Source organism: Ambystoma mexicanum, chromosome 2q, assembly GCF_040938575.1.
Source record: "Ambystoma mexicanum isolate Mex_15411 chromosome 2q, UKY_AmexF1_1, whole genome shotgun sequence".
Taxonomy (NCBI): domain Eukaryota; kingdom Metazoa; phylum Chordata; class Amphibia; order Caudata; family Ambystomatidae; genus Ambystoma; species Ambystoma mexicanum.
In genome coordinates this window covers 55,406,911-55,422,131 of record NC_090924.1, presented here as the reverse complement: position 1 = coordinate 55,422,131, position 15,221 = coordinate 55,406,911, and the positions used below count along the sequence as shown (strand labels likewise).

At 44.7% G+C, this 15,221-nt stretch overlaps 1 protein-coding gene across 1 annotated transcript in view; it reads left to right on the top strand.

Annotated features, from left to right (window-relative positions):
- INTS15 (integrator complex subunit 15) overlaps window positions 1-15,221 on the top strand; it is a 237,612-nt gene that overhangs the window by 74,581 nt on the left and 147,810 nt on the right. Inside the window, exons 2-5 of the mRNA XM_069646812.1 lie at window positions 10,143-10,196; window positions 10,821-11,019; window positions 11,873-12,094; window positions 13,781-13,946. Coding sequence (XP_069502913.1) covers window positions 10,143-10,196; window positions 10,821-11,019; window positions 11,873-12,094; window positions 13,781-13,946 — 641 coding nt within the window. The remainder of the gene's footprint in view (window positions 1-10,142; window positions 10,197-10,820; window positions 11,020-11,872; window positions 12,095-13,780; window positions 13,947-15,221) is intronic.

Below are 15,221 nucleotides of genomic sequence, written 5' to 3'. Positions count from 1 at the left end.
CGACCTACTCAATGACAACGGCATTGACATCCTGTTCATCACCGAAACATGGCTGGACGACCCACTCCAAAGCTGCCTTCCGACCGACTTCAAATGCCTACAAATAAACAGAAAAAACAAAAAAGGAGGAGGCATTGCTATAGCATTCAAAGAACACCTGAAAATAAACATTGACGAACCACTCAACAACCTCAACTGCAAAACCATGGTAATACGCCTAACAGCGAGCCCAAAAACCAACATCACATTCATCCTGGTATACAGACCGCCAACATATGATGCAACATTCGTCGATAACTTAATAGAAGCCATCACCAATTTAGCCATCAACCACAAACACCTAATCATCCTGGAGGACTTCAACATCTGGTTTGAAGACAGCCACGCCAACTCCCAAAACTCACTAATTGAACAACTCGGCACCATGAAACTACGACAACTAGTCAAAGGAGCAACACACTCGGCAGGACACACCCTAGATGCAATTTTCGCCAAAGAAAAACCACCACAGCACCTCCGATACAAATACTATGGAGCGACCATCTCATCATCCCATTCGTGATCACTCTGCCTACCCACGCCTACATCCAACATCCGAAACTCACAACCACCACCAAAAGAAACTGGAAACACGTCAAAGAAAGCAACCTATTAGAACAACTGGAATTAACGAAACCCTCAACTACAGAACTGGAGCTAGCCGACCTAGACGGAAAAGCAGAGATACTGCACAAATGGATCGCAGATCCAATAGACAAGATCGCCCCAGAAAAACCGTTCACCCCATCAAAGAAAAGAGCAATGGCAAAATGGTTCACCCAACTATTAAACGACATGAAAAAGGAAAACAGAAAGATGGAATTGGAATGGAGGAAAGAATACAACCCAGGGAAAGAAACACTGTACCAGAAACAAATCCGTGCATACAAGAAGGAAATTCAAAAGGCAAAGAAAAGACATTACGATGACAGAATCAACCATGCCACCAGCACACAAAAAGAAATGTTTAGCATCATTGAAGAAATGAGAAACCCACAAGGCTGCGACAACACCCCAACCCCGTCAGAAAAACTATGCAATGACCTGGCAGATCACTTCAACAAAAAAAAATCAACGACATCCGTCAAACCATTCAAAAGAGACCAACCAACCACAACATGCAACCCAACGAACCCAACTCGGAACCTCAACACACACTCTGAAGCTTTCCTGAAATATCAGCAGAGGCATTCGCAATGCTGGTTAAACAAAGCAAGAAAGCGGGTTCACCCATAGACCCATGTCCCCCAGACATCTTCAAATCAATCCTCGCGCAAGGATCGCCAGCAGAACACTACAGAAACCTTCTAAATCTATCACTATCAACAGGGACTTTACCGAAAATCTTCAAATCAGCATACATCAAGCCACTCTTAAAAAACACAAGTGGTGACGTAGATGACCTTTCCAACTACAGGCCGATCTCTAACATCCCCTACCCAGTGAAACTTCTAGAAACCTACGTATATAAACTAACACAAGAACACGTAGAAAAACACCACCTGCTGGACCAAGCTCAAATCGGTTTCAGACCAGCGAGAGGAACGGAAACAGCACTACTATCCATCTGGGACGACCTTAAAACTAATGCAGACTTAAACACTACCTCAGCCCTTATTCTGCTCGACCTGTCCACAGCCTTTGACACAGTTAGCCATGACACCCTGACCAAAAGACTAGACTAGGACTAGGCTAAGACTAGGCATAACAGACACAGCACTACGCTGGACCAAATCATTCCTAGCAGACAGAACAGAAACCATATGGATAAAACCTTTCAAATCCACTCCACGAGTGCGGAGTACCACAAAGATCCTCACTATCTCCACTATATTTCAACATCTATCAGACTCCGGTCATCGGAATCTTCAAAAAATAAATTACATGTTACAACTACGCAGATGACACTCAGATCATCTACAAAATCAAAGACACCAATGCCGACCATTCAACCCTAACCGACTGTCTAAAAGAAGTCTTCAACTGGATGGATGCCAACAACCTGAAAATCAACCCAGGAAAGACAGAAATCATGATTGTATCCAAAGACCAAGAGAACGAAACCACCATCCCATGGCCTTTGGAAATGGGAAACGCACCAACACTGTCGAAGGTAGTAAAACATCTGTCTAATGGACAACAACCTAACCCTGGAACCACAAATAAATGCAACAGTGAAGAAATGCTTTTTCCTCCTCCACACGGCAAGGAGAATTCTACCTTTCCTCTCCTTCACGCACAAATCACTTGCTATCGTCCCCCTAATCATGTCTAAAATCGACTATGCAAACAGCCTCTACCTCGGAATACCAGAATACCTCCTGAAGAAACTGCAACAGATCCAAATGCAGCAGCAAGACTACTCCTCAAACTATGCAGAAGAGACCACATCACTCCAGCCCTAAAAACACTACACTGGCTCCCAATAAAACATCGCCTCACCTTCAAAACAATGTGCATAACGCACAGAGCAATCGGCGGACAAGGAGCAGAATTCCTACGAAAGAAAATAACAGTCTACAAACCAGCGAGACCCCTCCGATCAAGCAACAAAATCTGCCTGGAACTCGAACCATACCATAAGAAAAGACTCGGAGGCACCTCCTTCTAACACTTAGCCGCAAAAACCTGGAACAACATCCCAAAAGAAATAAGAAACACTGAAGACCACCTAAAATTCAGGAAATCACTAAAAACCTGGCTCTACAACACCACAGACTAAACCAAGAAACTGAAACTGGAAAAAAAGGATGACTAAACCGAAAAGACACGGACATCCCTGACCGCAGAGAGCAATGCCCACGGCACCTGGACGGATGACACTGGATAGACTGGAACACAGGCGGCATGCACGGAGACTGAGTCAACTACCCCAGACAATCCCACCAAAACTCTTGCACGCCCTCACTTAATCACTGCCAGGTACCACGCTGGTGTGGAATTCTCGAGATATTGGCAATCACCCCACTACCTGAGAGGTTGTCATTGGCAGGTGCAATGGCCACAGGAGTATGAATGGAAGATAAGGGGAGCTATGAGAGAGCATGCTAAAGGCGGGGGCTAGAGGAGTAAGGAACCTGTATGCCAGTCAGACCTAGATCTGGACAGAGCCACAACAGGGGAGACTAAAAAAGCCAAGCACTTCAATTCAGGATAGAGACGCAAACTAACCAACCCTACTAACAATTTCCCTTTCTGCATACACCTCTCAAACTCCAAACCAAACACAACCAAAACCTACAGCACAACAAACCGCACAAACTTCACTACATTGCAACAACAAAACAAAAAACACACCTAGCCTTGCACAACAGTACACGACGACTACCGGCCGCAAACACCCCAGACCCAGCCAACGGACCCACCCGGCTGAGGTTGCCAACAGCACATCACTGCTCTCTTGCACCTGTCCTGCTTCCTCCCACTAACTCAACCTCTCCTCCTCTTTCAGAGCCACCAGAGCGCCAAGATACCACTCCGGTGGTGATAGTGCGCGGTACAAATGTCCTTTAACATTAACATTTACTGATGGGGAAACTCAAAATCTGCAATTTCCAGCCTTATTTCCAAAATCAAGTTTGCATACATTTAAAAGGAACCACCCCCTAAATTTCAAACTGAACTATAATTATAGATGGAAAATGCCTTTTTAGATTGTATCACTTATTATTGCTATGCCAAATTACAAATAAAAAGGAGAGGAACAGCAATTACAAACCTAGGAGACACAGGACAACAAAGGGCTGAAGCTGTCTATTCCATCCTTGAACTCTTCTGGACAAAACAGCTTAGTGATTTTACAAGCCTTCCTATCACCATCCAAGAATAAAACCTACTCCATTTTGGCCCTGGTAGACCGCGGAGCTATGGGAGTATTCATTGATCAAGATTGGGTTTTTAGTCACCACATTCCATACGAGACACGAAGTACCATGCAACCGGTGGAAGACATCGATGGAAGACCCCTCACTTCAGGACCCATAAGCCTGCAGACTAAAGAGATCCAGCTTTCAATAAACCATCACCCAGAGGTGATCAGATTTGACATCATTAAGTCGGCTCATTACCCCATGGTACTGGGTATGCCCTGGTTACAGAAACATAATCCTTATATCAACTGGGCAGCAGGATCCTTGTTTCTCGGCTCTGAGTTTTGTATGTCTCACTGTCTATTCCTGGATTACTCCTTGACACCGTCCAAAGAACCATCAATAGATCAGCAAGTACCACTCATGGTTTCCAATATCATACAGGTCCCAAAGGCCTATCGGGGTTATGCTGATGTGTTTTCAACTGCCATAGTTCAGGCTCTACCCCCTCACAGACCTGAAGACTCCGCCATAGACCCAGAGCCTTCAGCAGTGATTCCCTTTGGGAGGATGTACATCCTATCCGAACCTTAAAAAAAGGCCCTCCGAGAATACTTGGATACCAACCTTGAAAATGGCACCATAAGACCATCGAGATCCCCAGCTGGAGCCTCGTTGTTCTTTGTTCCCAAGAAGGACACCAAGGAACTTAGACCTTGCCTCAATTATCGTGGATTAAATCGATGCACCCTCAAGGACCGTTACCCCTTACCCTTTATCTCGGATATCCTGGAAGCGGTGAGAGGAGCTGTAATCTTCACGAAACTGGATCTCAGGGGTGCCTATCATATGATTCGTATCAGGGAAGGAGACGAATGCAAAACAGCCTTTAGAACACCCTTTGGACACTTCGAATATCTAGTCATGCCCTTTGGACTTGCTAATGCCCCCGCAGTCTTTCAACGTTTCATGTATAGGGTGTTCTCTGACATGCTGTTCCTCTTTGTCATCGTCTAGCTGGACGATATCTTGATCTACTCCAAGGACCTTCTAAAGCATGAAGAGCATGTAAAGGCAGTCTTACAACGACTATATGAACACAGACTCCTAGCCAAACCTGAGAAATGCCTGTTTCACGTTACTTCTGTTCATTACCTAGGATTTGTCCTTAGCCCAGAAGGAATTGGTATGGATCATTTGAAGGTAAAAGCCATACTATCTTGGCCGGCTCCCACTTCCGTGAAACAAGTTCAATCCTTCCTGGGGCTTGCCAATTTCTACCAGAAGTTCATACCCACCTTTTCTGATGCCTCTAACTACGCAATAGGAGCAGTGTTGAAGCAAGAATTTGAGGACAAATTGGAAAACCCCATTGCTTACCTTTCACAAACTCTGACTCCCAGAGAGACACATTATTCCGTCTTGGAAAAGGAACTGTTAGCCATCCGCCAAGCCTTCACAGAATGGCGAATCTACTCCTGGGAGCTAGACATCCTGTCCAGGTCCGCACGGACTATCGAAATCTTCAAGTTCTACAATCCTTGGAGTGTAGGAACAGTCGTCAGGCCCGTTGGGCCTTCTTCTTTGCCCAGTACCAGTTCCACATCAGTCATGTCCCTGGATCATAAAACATAATTGCTGACGCCTTATCTCGACATCCTGACTACGAAACTATTGAAGATCGGGCCTATCCTAAGATGTTTCCCCCCACGATTTTTGTAGCTCAAGCAGTCAGTCTTCTGGAAGAAGTTCGGATGCAAACCCAATCCTCTGAGCTCTGGAAGGATATTTCAAGGAAGAATCAATGGATTCTGAGAACCAAGGACGGATATTTATTCAAGGATAATGCTATAGTTATCCCCACACAGAAATTACAACAAAGGATAATAAACCTCTGCCACAATACCCTTCACTCCGTACATCGTGGCATCACCAACACCCTCCGTTTTATACAAAGACAATTTTGGTGGCCTAGAATGAAGACTGACATACAACTGTACATCTGAGCCTGTTCTATCTGTAGTCAAAACAAACACGATAACAAGAGACCGGCGGGTCTCCTACTGCAACCTACACTACCAACAAGGCCATGGGAATTCATCGCTACAGACTTCATTGTGGAATTGCCACCTTCCAGGGGATACACGACTATCATGGTCACCATTGACATGTTCACTCATATGGCTCATTTTACACCCCTGTATAAACTACCATCCTCATCAGAACTCGCTGGGATCTTCCTGGAACACATTTTCCGCCTTCATGGACTTCCTTCCAAGATCATATCAGACCGAGGACCCCAATACGTCTCACAATTCTGGAAACATCTCTGTCGCATTCTAGGAATCCAACGCGCTCTCTCATCAGGTTATTATCCACAAACCAACGGAGCTACGGAATGTGTAAACCAGACCCTGGAACAATACCTTCGTTGTTTTGCCACCAAGGTGCAGGATGACTGGTCGCTCCTAATGCCCGTGGCTGAATTCGCCTACAACAATGACGATCACTCTACAGTTAAGACCAGCCCCTTTTATTGCGGTCAAGGATTCCATCCATCAGTTTTACCCTCTGTTCTTCCACATCCCACACCAGTACCTACCATAGACTCCTGGATTGAAACACTCATCAACCTACACAAGGAAGCCAAAGAACACTTAGAGAAGGCCAGAATACATACTAAGCGATATGCGGATACCAAAAGAAAACCAGGGCCTTCTTATGTAGTTGGTGATCAAGTCTGGTTGTCCTCGAAACTACTACTGTCATGATCTCTGCTTCCAAAAGGTCAGGGTTTTCCCAACTCCCTTGGAAGCAGATCCATAACCCAGGTTCCGAGTGCCAACCAGTCCCAATTGGGACCTTTTGGACCCAGTCCTGGCGCCAGTGGCACCAGGCTCATAAATATGCCCAGTCCCAGCGCTGGAAGCGCCGGGCTCATAATGCTTGGGTGGACTTACCTGCAGCAGACCATGCTGCTTACTTGCTGCCAGTTGAGTCTCTGATCCTCTTCTGTTTGGAACTACTTTTCCTGTTGGGTGGGGCAGGAGCCACTCCCTAGATTCAGAACACTGGAACTCTTCTGGAAAGCAGGAACTCTTTTCTTACCTAGGCGTGGCTGTGGAAGGAGACACCTAAGCACTACAGGAGGCTATTCAAACCACACCCGATGGATGAATCTTGCTTTGCGTTATTCTGCATCCTCAGCAGCAGAACGCTCATCGTGTCTTCTGCATCTGATCCTGGGCCTAAGGAAAAAGGCTTACCATTCTGAATCCAGTCTTCAGCAACACCTATAAAGACAAGAAAGAACAGGTTAGCATTACGGTCTTCAGTGACAGCTCTTCACTTACCTGGTCCATCGGCTGTCACCAACGCCTCGCGCTGCATTCCGGCATCTGAAAGACAAAGGCTTACCTACTCTTTGTGCGCTCCGGAGGTCTTCACACTGCATTCCGGCATCTGAAAGACAAAAGCTTACCAACTCTTCGCACGCTCCGGAGGCCTTCGGCGCTGCATCCCGCATCTGAAAGACAAAACAAGGTGCGTTTAAAGACATTGGGGAACTTTAATACTCACGTGCCATTACTCCTTTCCACATCTAACCCAGTGGGTATTCCGGCACCCTGCAGCCGCCCCGAACTTGTACCTGCAAAATAAAAAGACAGTTGGAGCGCATCGTGAAGCAGGCAACAAGCGCTTACTTACGTGCTTCCAAGCGCTTCTATTCATCACACGGGCTCCATCTTCAACTCACTTCAGCCCGCCATCCGCCATCGCCGGAACCCTGCAAAACAAGAGACATCATTACTAAAGACTTTAAAGACATTAGAATTACTCGAAACTTACCGTTCGTGCAGTAAACGACGGACAGCAGTCCTCTGAAGTCAAGAGGCCTGCTCCCCTTATCCAGTGAAGAAACTGGTTACAGCACCCTGCCTCGAGGCAGATGGAGAGCACGGCGTTCACTTACCTAAGACATCTTACCCTTCAAGCCAGACATGCAGTGCACAGAGGTCCAGCCCAAAGAACCAGCCGTGTGTTACACATCACCTTTGAAGATACGGTATACGCCCAGTCAAGACCGGCGCCTCTACGGGAATCAGGTGAGCGTTACAACTACCCCAACATTTACGGCCAAACAAATTGGCCCCCGGTACTATGGTCCATTTCCCATCAAGGAAATCATAAATTCAGACTCATACCGGCACAAGCTACCAGACTCCTGTAAGAAAATTCACCCAGTTTTTCACACTTCTTTATTAAAACCCTACATCCGATCCTCCCGGAAATCCTGCAGACCCACTCCTGTGGTGGTGGCCGACCAACTGGAATATGAAGTGTCCCGAATATGCGACTCCATGTATAAACGGGGTCAGCATCAATTCTTGGTTGAATGGAAAGGATATCCTCCTAGTGAAAGAACCTGGGAACCAATTTCTAATCTGAATACCCCTCGATGTCTCAGAAGATACCATCTCATACACCCAGGCAAACCTGGTGGAACAGGTTTTCGGAGGAGGAATGCTGTCATGACCCACAGTACGCGCCCCTTTTGGACTTCATGGTCCTTATCACAACAGGGCTTGCACTCCTTGGTACTTCCAACATGGCCGTCTAACGTGAAACGCCTTCCTCGGTCTTGATGTTGGACGTAGCTTATCTACAAATAGACCACGCCCCTGCGCATCTCAATGCTATTGCAAGTAGCGACTAGACGTGTGCTCCATAGTTCGCAGAACTGTTATCCTGGTTCCTGGACCTTCTAATTCTATTCCCTTACCCCTCTTCCTTGCTTCCTGGACCCGTGTGCCGTGCTTGCGCACCTTCTTCGTTTCCTGGATCCCCGGAGTATCTGAATCCCGGAACTCTGAACGCACGCTGGAGCCAGAAGAAGCTCGCGCGGGCTTATACAAGACCAGGTCCATGCGTAAGAAGACACAGCCCAAGAAATCCCGCAAGGATCGCTCTCAGGTGAGAAGGGGGGAATTCCATGACAGAAGCTGGGGCAGACCGAACAGAGAACGTAATGGAAAGGAGGAAGAGCCAGAGTAAAAGAATGTGTGAGAAAACACAGGAATTTACATGCGCGAGAGGCATTGGAGTTACATCAATGGAGACAGCAAGACCAAAGAGAGAAACAGTAATAATAGTATTCCGAGACAGGATATGCAGAGCGATACAGAGCAAGAGACCACAACAAGAAGCATGGAAACATTCAGTAGTGAGAGGTAGAGCAACAAAGTGGGAGACAGGGAAGCAGTAGCAACATGAAGGGTAGAACTAAAACATGATGAAGAGGCCCTGAAACATAAGTAAAAAGGCAGCAACAGTCAAAAGGGAAAGGCGTAGTACTGATGTTGGTAGAGAAAGGGGGGTTATTTATGAATACCAACTAATTGGTATATGGTTCTGTAGCTATAGTAAATTCTTAAGAGGTCATGTGTCCTAATGTCATGAAGATGCAGCTGTATACACGTACACGTTATTGCGTTAGAGAGCATTTTCCACAAGTGTAATACATTATTTGAAGCCAGATAACATGAAATGCGACTATATTGTTTCTAGTATTTGCCAAACGTTTAACTTTATGCACAAATTGGATGGATGTCCAACACCTTTTGCTCCCTTGCAAAGATGAAAACTCATGTTTACTCTCTTGAGTTTGGATTTACTCTTCAAATCTCAACAGGGAGTAAAATGCAAGTCCGTTTTGGTTCCATATAGTGTCCAGTTTCAAGTAACATTGCACAGGCCCACAAGCAAACTCATCTCGGCTTGTCCCTACATGCAACTATTTTTTTTAAGGCACATATTAAAATATTCGGGTCTCAAGTTCACTCTATTTCATAGATCACGTACAAACTTCAGTGAACAATGAAAAGCTGCCAAGTTTAATTGGCCCTTTAAAAGACAGGATTTTCAGTCGGTCGTGGTCTATTTCCCATTCATGTGAAGGGGCGTTACAAGCCAGACTGTTAGCCAATCAAATGGTATTCATAGCCATTATTTTATATGTTGCCAAGTGATGTTATGTATGTTCTAACCACACTTACTGCTTTACATTAGGTCATGTTATCCGCTCTTAATTGTTTGTTTTAATAAAACTATCGAAAGAACGTTTTTTTCTCTGACTTGTTCCTGCCCAATAGCACAGTAAGGGCTTCTGTCAGAATGGACGTGCAAAGCCACCTTCTCTGTTATGATGTTCTTTAATTGTATATCATTCTCTTTGGTCTTCTTGTTGTCCCTGGCACTACTGTGTATTCATCTGTTTTATTGTCCTCTATACAGCGTTTGGCACTTAACCTTTCAAATGCGGCCGTCACAAGAAGCAGGCTCTGTTCGGTAAGGAGCTATGTAATTCATACTACACGTGTGTCGTGACGGTTATCCAGTGGACATAAAACATGTCTGAGGACAATATCTGGAATATGTTGCTCCCTGTTCAGAAATGTGTAGTCATTATTAAATGAGTGTTATGCAGCTCACAATTATGTTGTACTGTTTCTTAATACAGTGCTGACGCTAATCTTAAACGTGAGTTTTCCGCGTGCTGTGTCTGACGACCCGAGTGTTGGAGATGGGCATCTCTCATATGCTAAATTTCCTTTTTTTGGGGGGGGGGGCCGGTGAGGGGGGAGGCGGGGAAGCAGTAGGATGTTCCTGATTGCTGACGTTGCTTTGAATGTTTTCTTGTATGCTTGTCTACATTTGTGCACCTTTCCTGTTCTTCGTTTTCTTCACACTGACTCCTACCTATTGTGATAACCTGATGTCTCCCTCTGTGATGGTACCTGTCCTGCATGCTTCTATGACAGTGCCGCTCATTAGCGGTTCAGGAATGTGTGTACAGTGTGCTGCCTCCTAGTTGATTGTGGTATTCAGCATTTTGCGGCTTGTTTTCTATCTTCTTGAGCTAGATAGCTAATTGATTTATGGTTCTCAACTAATTTGCGTTTCATTTTACAGGTCCACGATGAGTGATATTAGGCATTCCCTTGTCCGTCGGGATGCTCTGAATGCAGCTAAAGAACTGCTGTACCACCTGGATCTGTATTTTAGCAGCCAGCTCCAAACTGCACCAGTGCCTATGGTTGAAAAGGGGCCTATTGAGCTGCTGGAGGAGTTTGTTTACCATGTTCCCAAAGATCGCAACCCCAAACCTAAAGTAAGTTTCCAATGGGACACTTTAAAAGGGAAGCCACACTCAGTAGGTAAGTAATGATGCTTAAATGAAAATCACAGTTAACTCCTGCACGTGTCTCGCCTGCTGCAACAAGTGTCACTCCCACTTTAGTTTGAGGCCAACTGCAAGAATGCAGGCAGGACTCCACAAAAGTAGGGAAATGCATAGTCATTGAGGATAGTCAAAGGAAAGAAAGTACCTTCAAGTGGTTGCTTATGGGGGAAAGGCCTAACTGTAAAATGCTGGGTATTCTCTCAATGGCATAAAGTGTTTAGCTACAAAGTTCTATGAGGTCTTAGTAGAAGAAGGTACGGTGCTACTTCAGGTTTTGTAGGGATGGATATATCCCTGCTTTAAAATACAGTTGAGTCTGATCAAGGGCAAGTTTGTTATATTGGCAGGATACTATTACAATTAATCATGGTCTGGTAAGGGCTGGCTCTATCACAGTCGTCATGGTCTCTATTCTGAGACATGCCTAGTTATAATGTCCTTTGATAGTTAGCCAAGGATAGTACACCCCTACTTGTATTGTCTTAAAATGACGAAAGAAGCCCATTTAGCCTGTGCTAAAATAGATGTGTAAAAGTGATCTATATACAATAAGCTTTTTGCACCAGCTAGAGGTTTGAATTGGTGTAAAAATGAGCAATGCATTTTTTTCTCATACATTTGGATAATATTGTTTACTTGCTTTTATTTGGGTCAAAGCATGTAGTGTGCTAGGACCATAGTGGGGTGAGCAATAGACTGCGATCTCCTTTTCAAATCGGATTAATATGCCATTTTAAATAATTAACAAAGCCCTTTTTTTCCACACATTTCTTTTTGGCAGCGACTGAACTCTCTGCAAGAACTTCAGCTATTAGAGATCATGTGCAGCTACTTTCAGGAACAGACAAAGGACTCTGTGCGCCAGATCCTATTCTCTTCTCTCTTCAGCCCCCAGGGTAACAAAGCAGATGACAGCAGGATGGCCATGCTGGGAAAGCTGGTGTCTATGGCTGTTGCTGTCCTTCGGGTGCCTGTGTTGGAGTGTGCTGCCTCCTGGCTCCAGGTACATTTTTGCATGGGGTTGTAGCAAGAGTAAGAGACTTGGCAGGTTAAGCACACACAAGGTATTGTAAAGTACCCAAACCCCTCCCACTTGTATGTAGATTGAGAACATATGGTGCAAGTATGACAATGTGCGTGGTTCAGCACCCCTGTACTGAATGAGTAGTATGAGAAGCTGGTTAGCCATGATACAATGCTTATTGTTTGCTGTCCTTGGCTATTCCTTTTCTCGATCGTCCTTCTCACAGCAAAAAAGCATGGCTGTAGCTTCATTTGGGAAAGGAGAAATTGCTAGAACGGCTCCTATTTATGGTGCCAATGTTGATTTGTTTTTTGTCACTGTGTAATGACACATGAGGCTGCACTTTCACTCTAGTAATACACTGCATATACAGCATATTGAGCCATAAAGCTCCCCCTCCAATAATTGTTTTTTCTTTATCTCCCATCTATTAATCCCCCCCCCCCAACCCATCACCCATCATTCAGAGTATCAACCTGGTAGGGATATGTATTTGTTGCTGGACACTGAATGGAGTCTAGCCAGGTCCTGACTATGTTTAACTGTTAAGGTGAACTCCTTTATTAAGGTCCTGGCTTATCTTGGGCAGTCACGTATTTTTCTTTCAAATTCATCTGTTTTCTCAATCACTGGGTTTGTAACTCTATTGAATCAGACCTTCTGCCTCGCCAATTCTTCTTAGCAGAACGTAATATTACTTAATTATTTGAGGAGTTAGTTAATTCTGACCTCTGAATATAGAAACCTAAAAACAGTGGTTCCCATGTATTTCATGTGTGTGGTACTTTAGTGATGTCGATATTGGATAGAAACCTTAGTTTGCCCGTTTGAAGACGTCCCCTGCTGAGGTTTGACTTTGTTTACTGATCTTAATGACAGAAATAGGGGAATTTAAAAACATTCTTAGGTTGTCTTGAAAATAGAAAACATGTGTGGCATTGACCGCAAATATCACATGTTTGCAGATAAAGGTACATCTCACTAGTTAAAGACTTTGGAGTATGAAAAGTGTATAGTTGGACTGCTTCATAAAGGTGCACCAGTCGATCAGTGATGGGCGAACTGCAGCTCTCCAGATAATTTTGCCTACAGCTCCCTTCAACCACTTGCAGAATGGTCAATGATGAGGGCCATGCGAGTCACAGGCTTAAAACCTCTCTAGGGTGGCACATTGCCCACTATTGCAGTAGATGTTTCTTGTTTTTTTCTGTGATTTTGTCAAGCACTGGTGTTTGGTTCACAATTAGTCTGGAGGATGTGACAACACCTGATCCACTGAAAGAAGCTGTGGACAGAATTGGGTTACTATCCAATTGGCCCTGATAATATTGGGAGCAGAGCTAACCTTGTTGAAGACACCTACTTTCCCCATCTGAGGTGATGACTGTTTGAGGGCTGGGGGCAGTGTTCACTTTTGAGGTTAAATCCCAACTTGTGTTGATGATAGTTATTTTTCTCAATGGGAGGAATAACTGTTGGTAATGGTGGTTGAATATTATCTGTTGTGGACACAGCTGCAGGGGTTGCGCTCTGTTATACTCTGGGAATACATCTGTTTGGCAGGCACAGTCCCTGGTGTTTATATTGGTAGCAATTGTTGTAAATATTAGAGAGCTGCAGTGGCTAAACCGAAGTACTAATAAAATATGTCTTCCTCTCTTGCAGCGGACTCCTGCCATATACTGTGTGAGGCTAGCACGGGCTTTGGTGGACGACTATTGCAGCCTGGTGCCTGGATCAGTGCAGACTCTTAAGCAAATCTTCAGTGCCAGTCCTCGCTTCTGCTGCCAGTTCATCACTGCTGTCACCACACTATTCGACCTGTCCTCTGGTGAGTCACATCATCCTTGCTGCGCCTTGAGTTACTTTGTCGAAGGGCGTGATTTTTTGGATTGGGGATGCTGCAAACGACCAACTGCCGTTTTACAAAACATGTAGTGTAGATACAATATTTATGTTTAAAAGCATCATTTTATAACTGGGTCTCTCCCAGATGTTAAAAGAATACTGCTTAGGAGGGGGACTAGTGGCACTCCTTTCATATGGGGCATTTGCACACCGAACAGAGAGACTGTATGGTCGAAAACGACTCCTGAGCTAAATGAGCAACTTCTAGATGGCACCTGCAATGGAAGGCTGTCTGGGGTGCTGGGAGGTTGTAAAGACAGAGGTGTGGGTGTGGAAAGATCTATTCTACAGAATGTAAGCGCACATCCAAGAATCGCTGCTAATTTATTGTCTGATTTGGCCACAGCGCTGCTTGTAGTGCAGTATTAAACATAAATACTGACCTTCTTATTAAAGGGGTAGTTCACTCAGAAATGTTATTGTCCCAATCGATCGGGCATGTGTTTTCGATCGTATATCGATCAATCTTAAAAAAAAAAAATCCTCTGCATCTTACCTTAGTTTTCCTCACTTTCATACCAGTGAAAACGCCTGCCTGGGCACCGCCATCTTGTGGAAATCTTATCTGTTGATCCATCGTTCAAGTGCCCTTGCGGTACTAAATCATATCATCCGCCCCTAAAGCTGACATCACTTGTCATAACGATATGCTCCACCTATTCTAATTGTGTTGGTGGTCAGGGTCGCCAAACGGACCCTGTCATCACCAACGTCATAACGTTATCCAACGCAGAACCCGGAACATAAACGGACACATCACCCTAGTTGGCAAGACTTTTCGGTCTTGTCACTAAAAGTTTGAAAAACGTATATTTAGAATAAAACTGTGATAATCGGGAACCAAGTACTTTTATTTTTGTTAAATGCTGAAAAGAGATTATAAAACATTTTACAATGCCGATTCCCTTCATCGATTGATTAATCACAGTCTTTGTATAGTTAGCAGAAAGGTTTTATCGATCAACGTACATTGCAATACCTTAGTGAGAAGGACAGAGTGGTTTCAATTCGAATCGCAACACTTTCACATCAAGTTTTCATAACCTATAGGCTGCCGTATTGCTCCTTGTTACTGCAGCAGCGAAAGGACAGATTGTTGTCGTGCGATCGGCCCAGATAATTGTAATTAACGATGCGTTGTTCACTAGTATTGTCCAATTCCGATTGAAGAAGCTGGCAACAGGAAGAGTCACTCCAT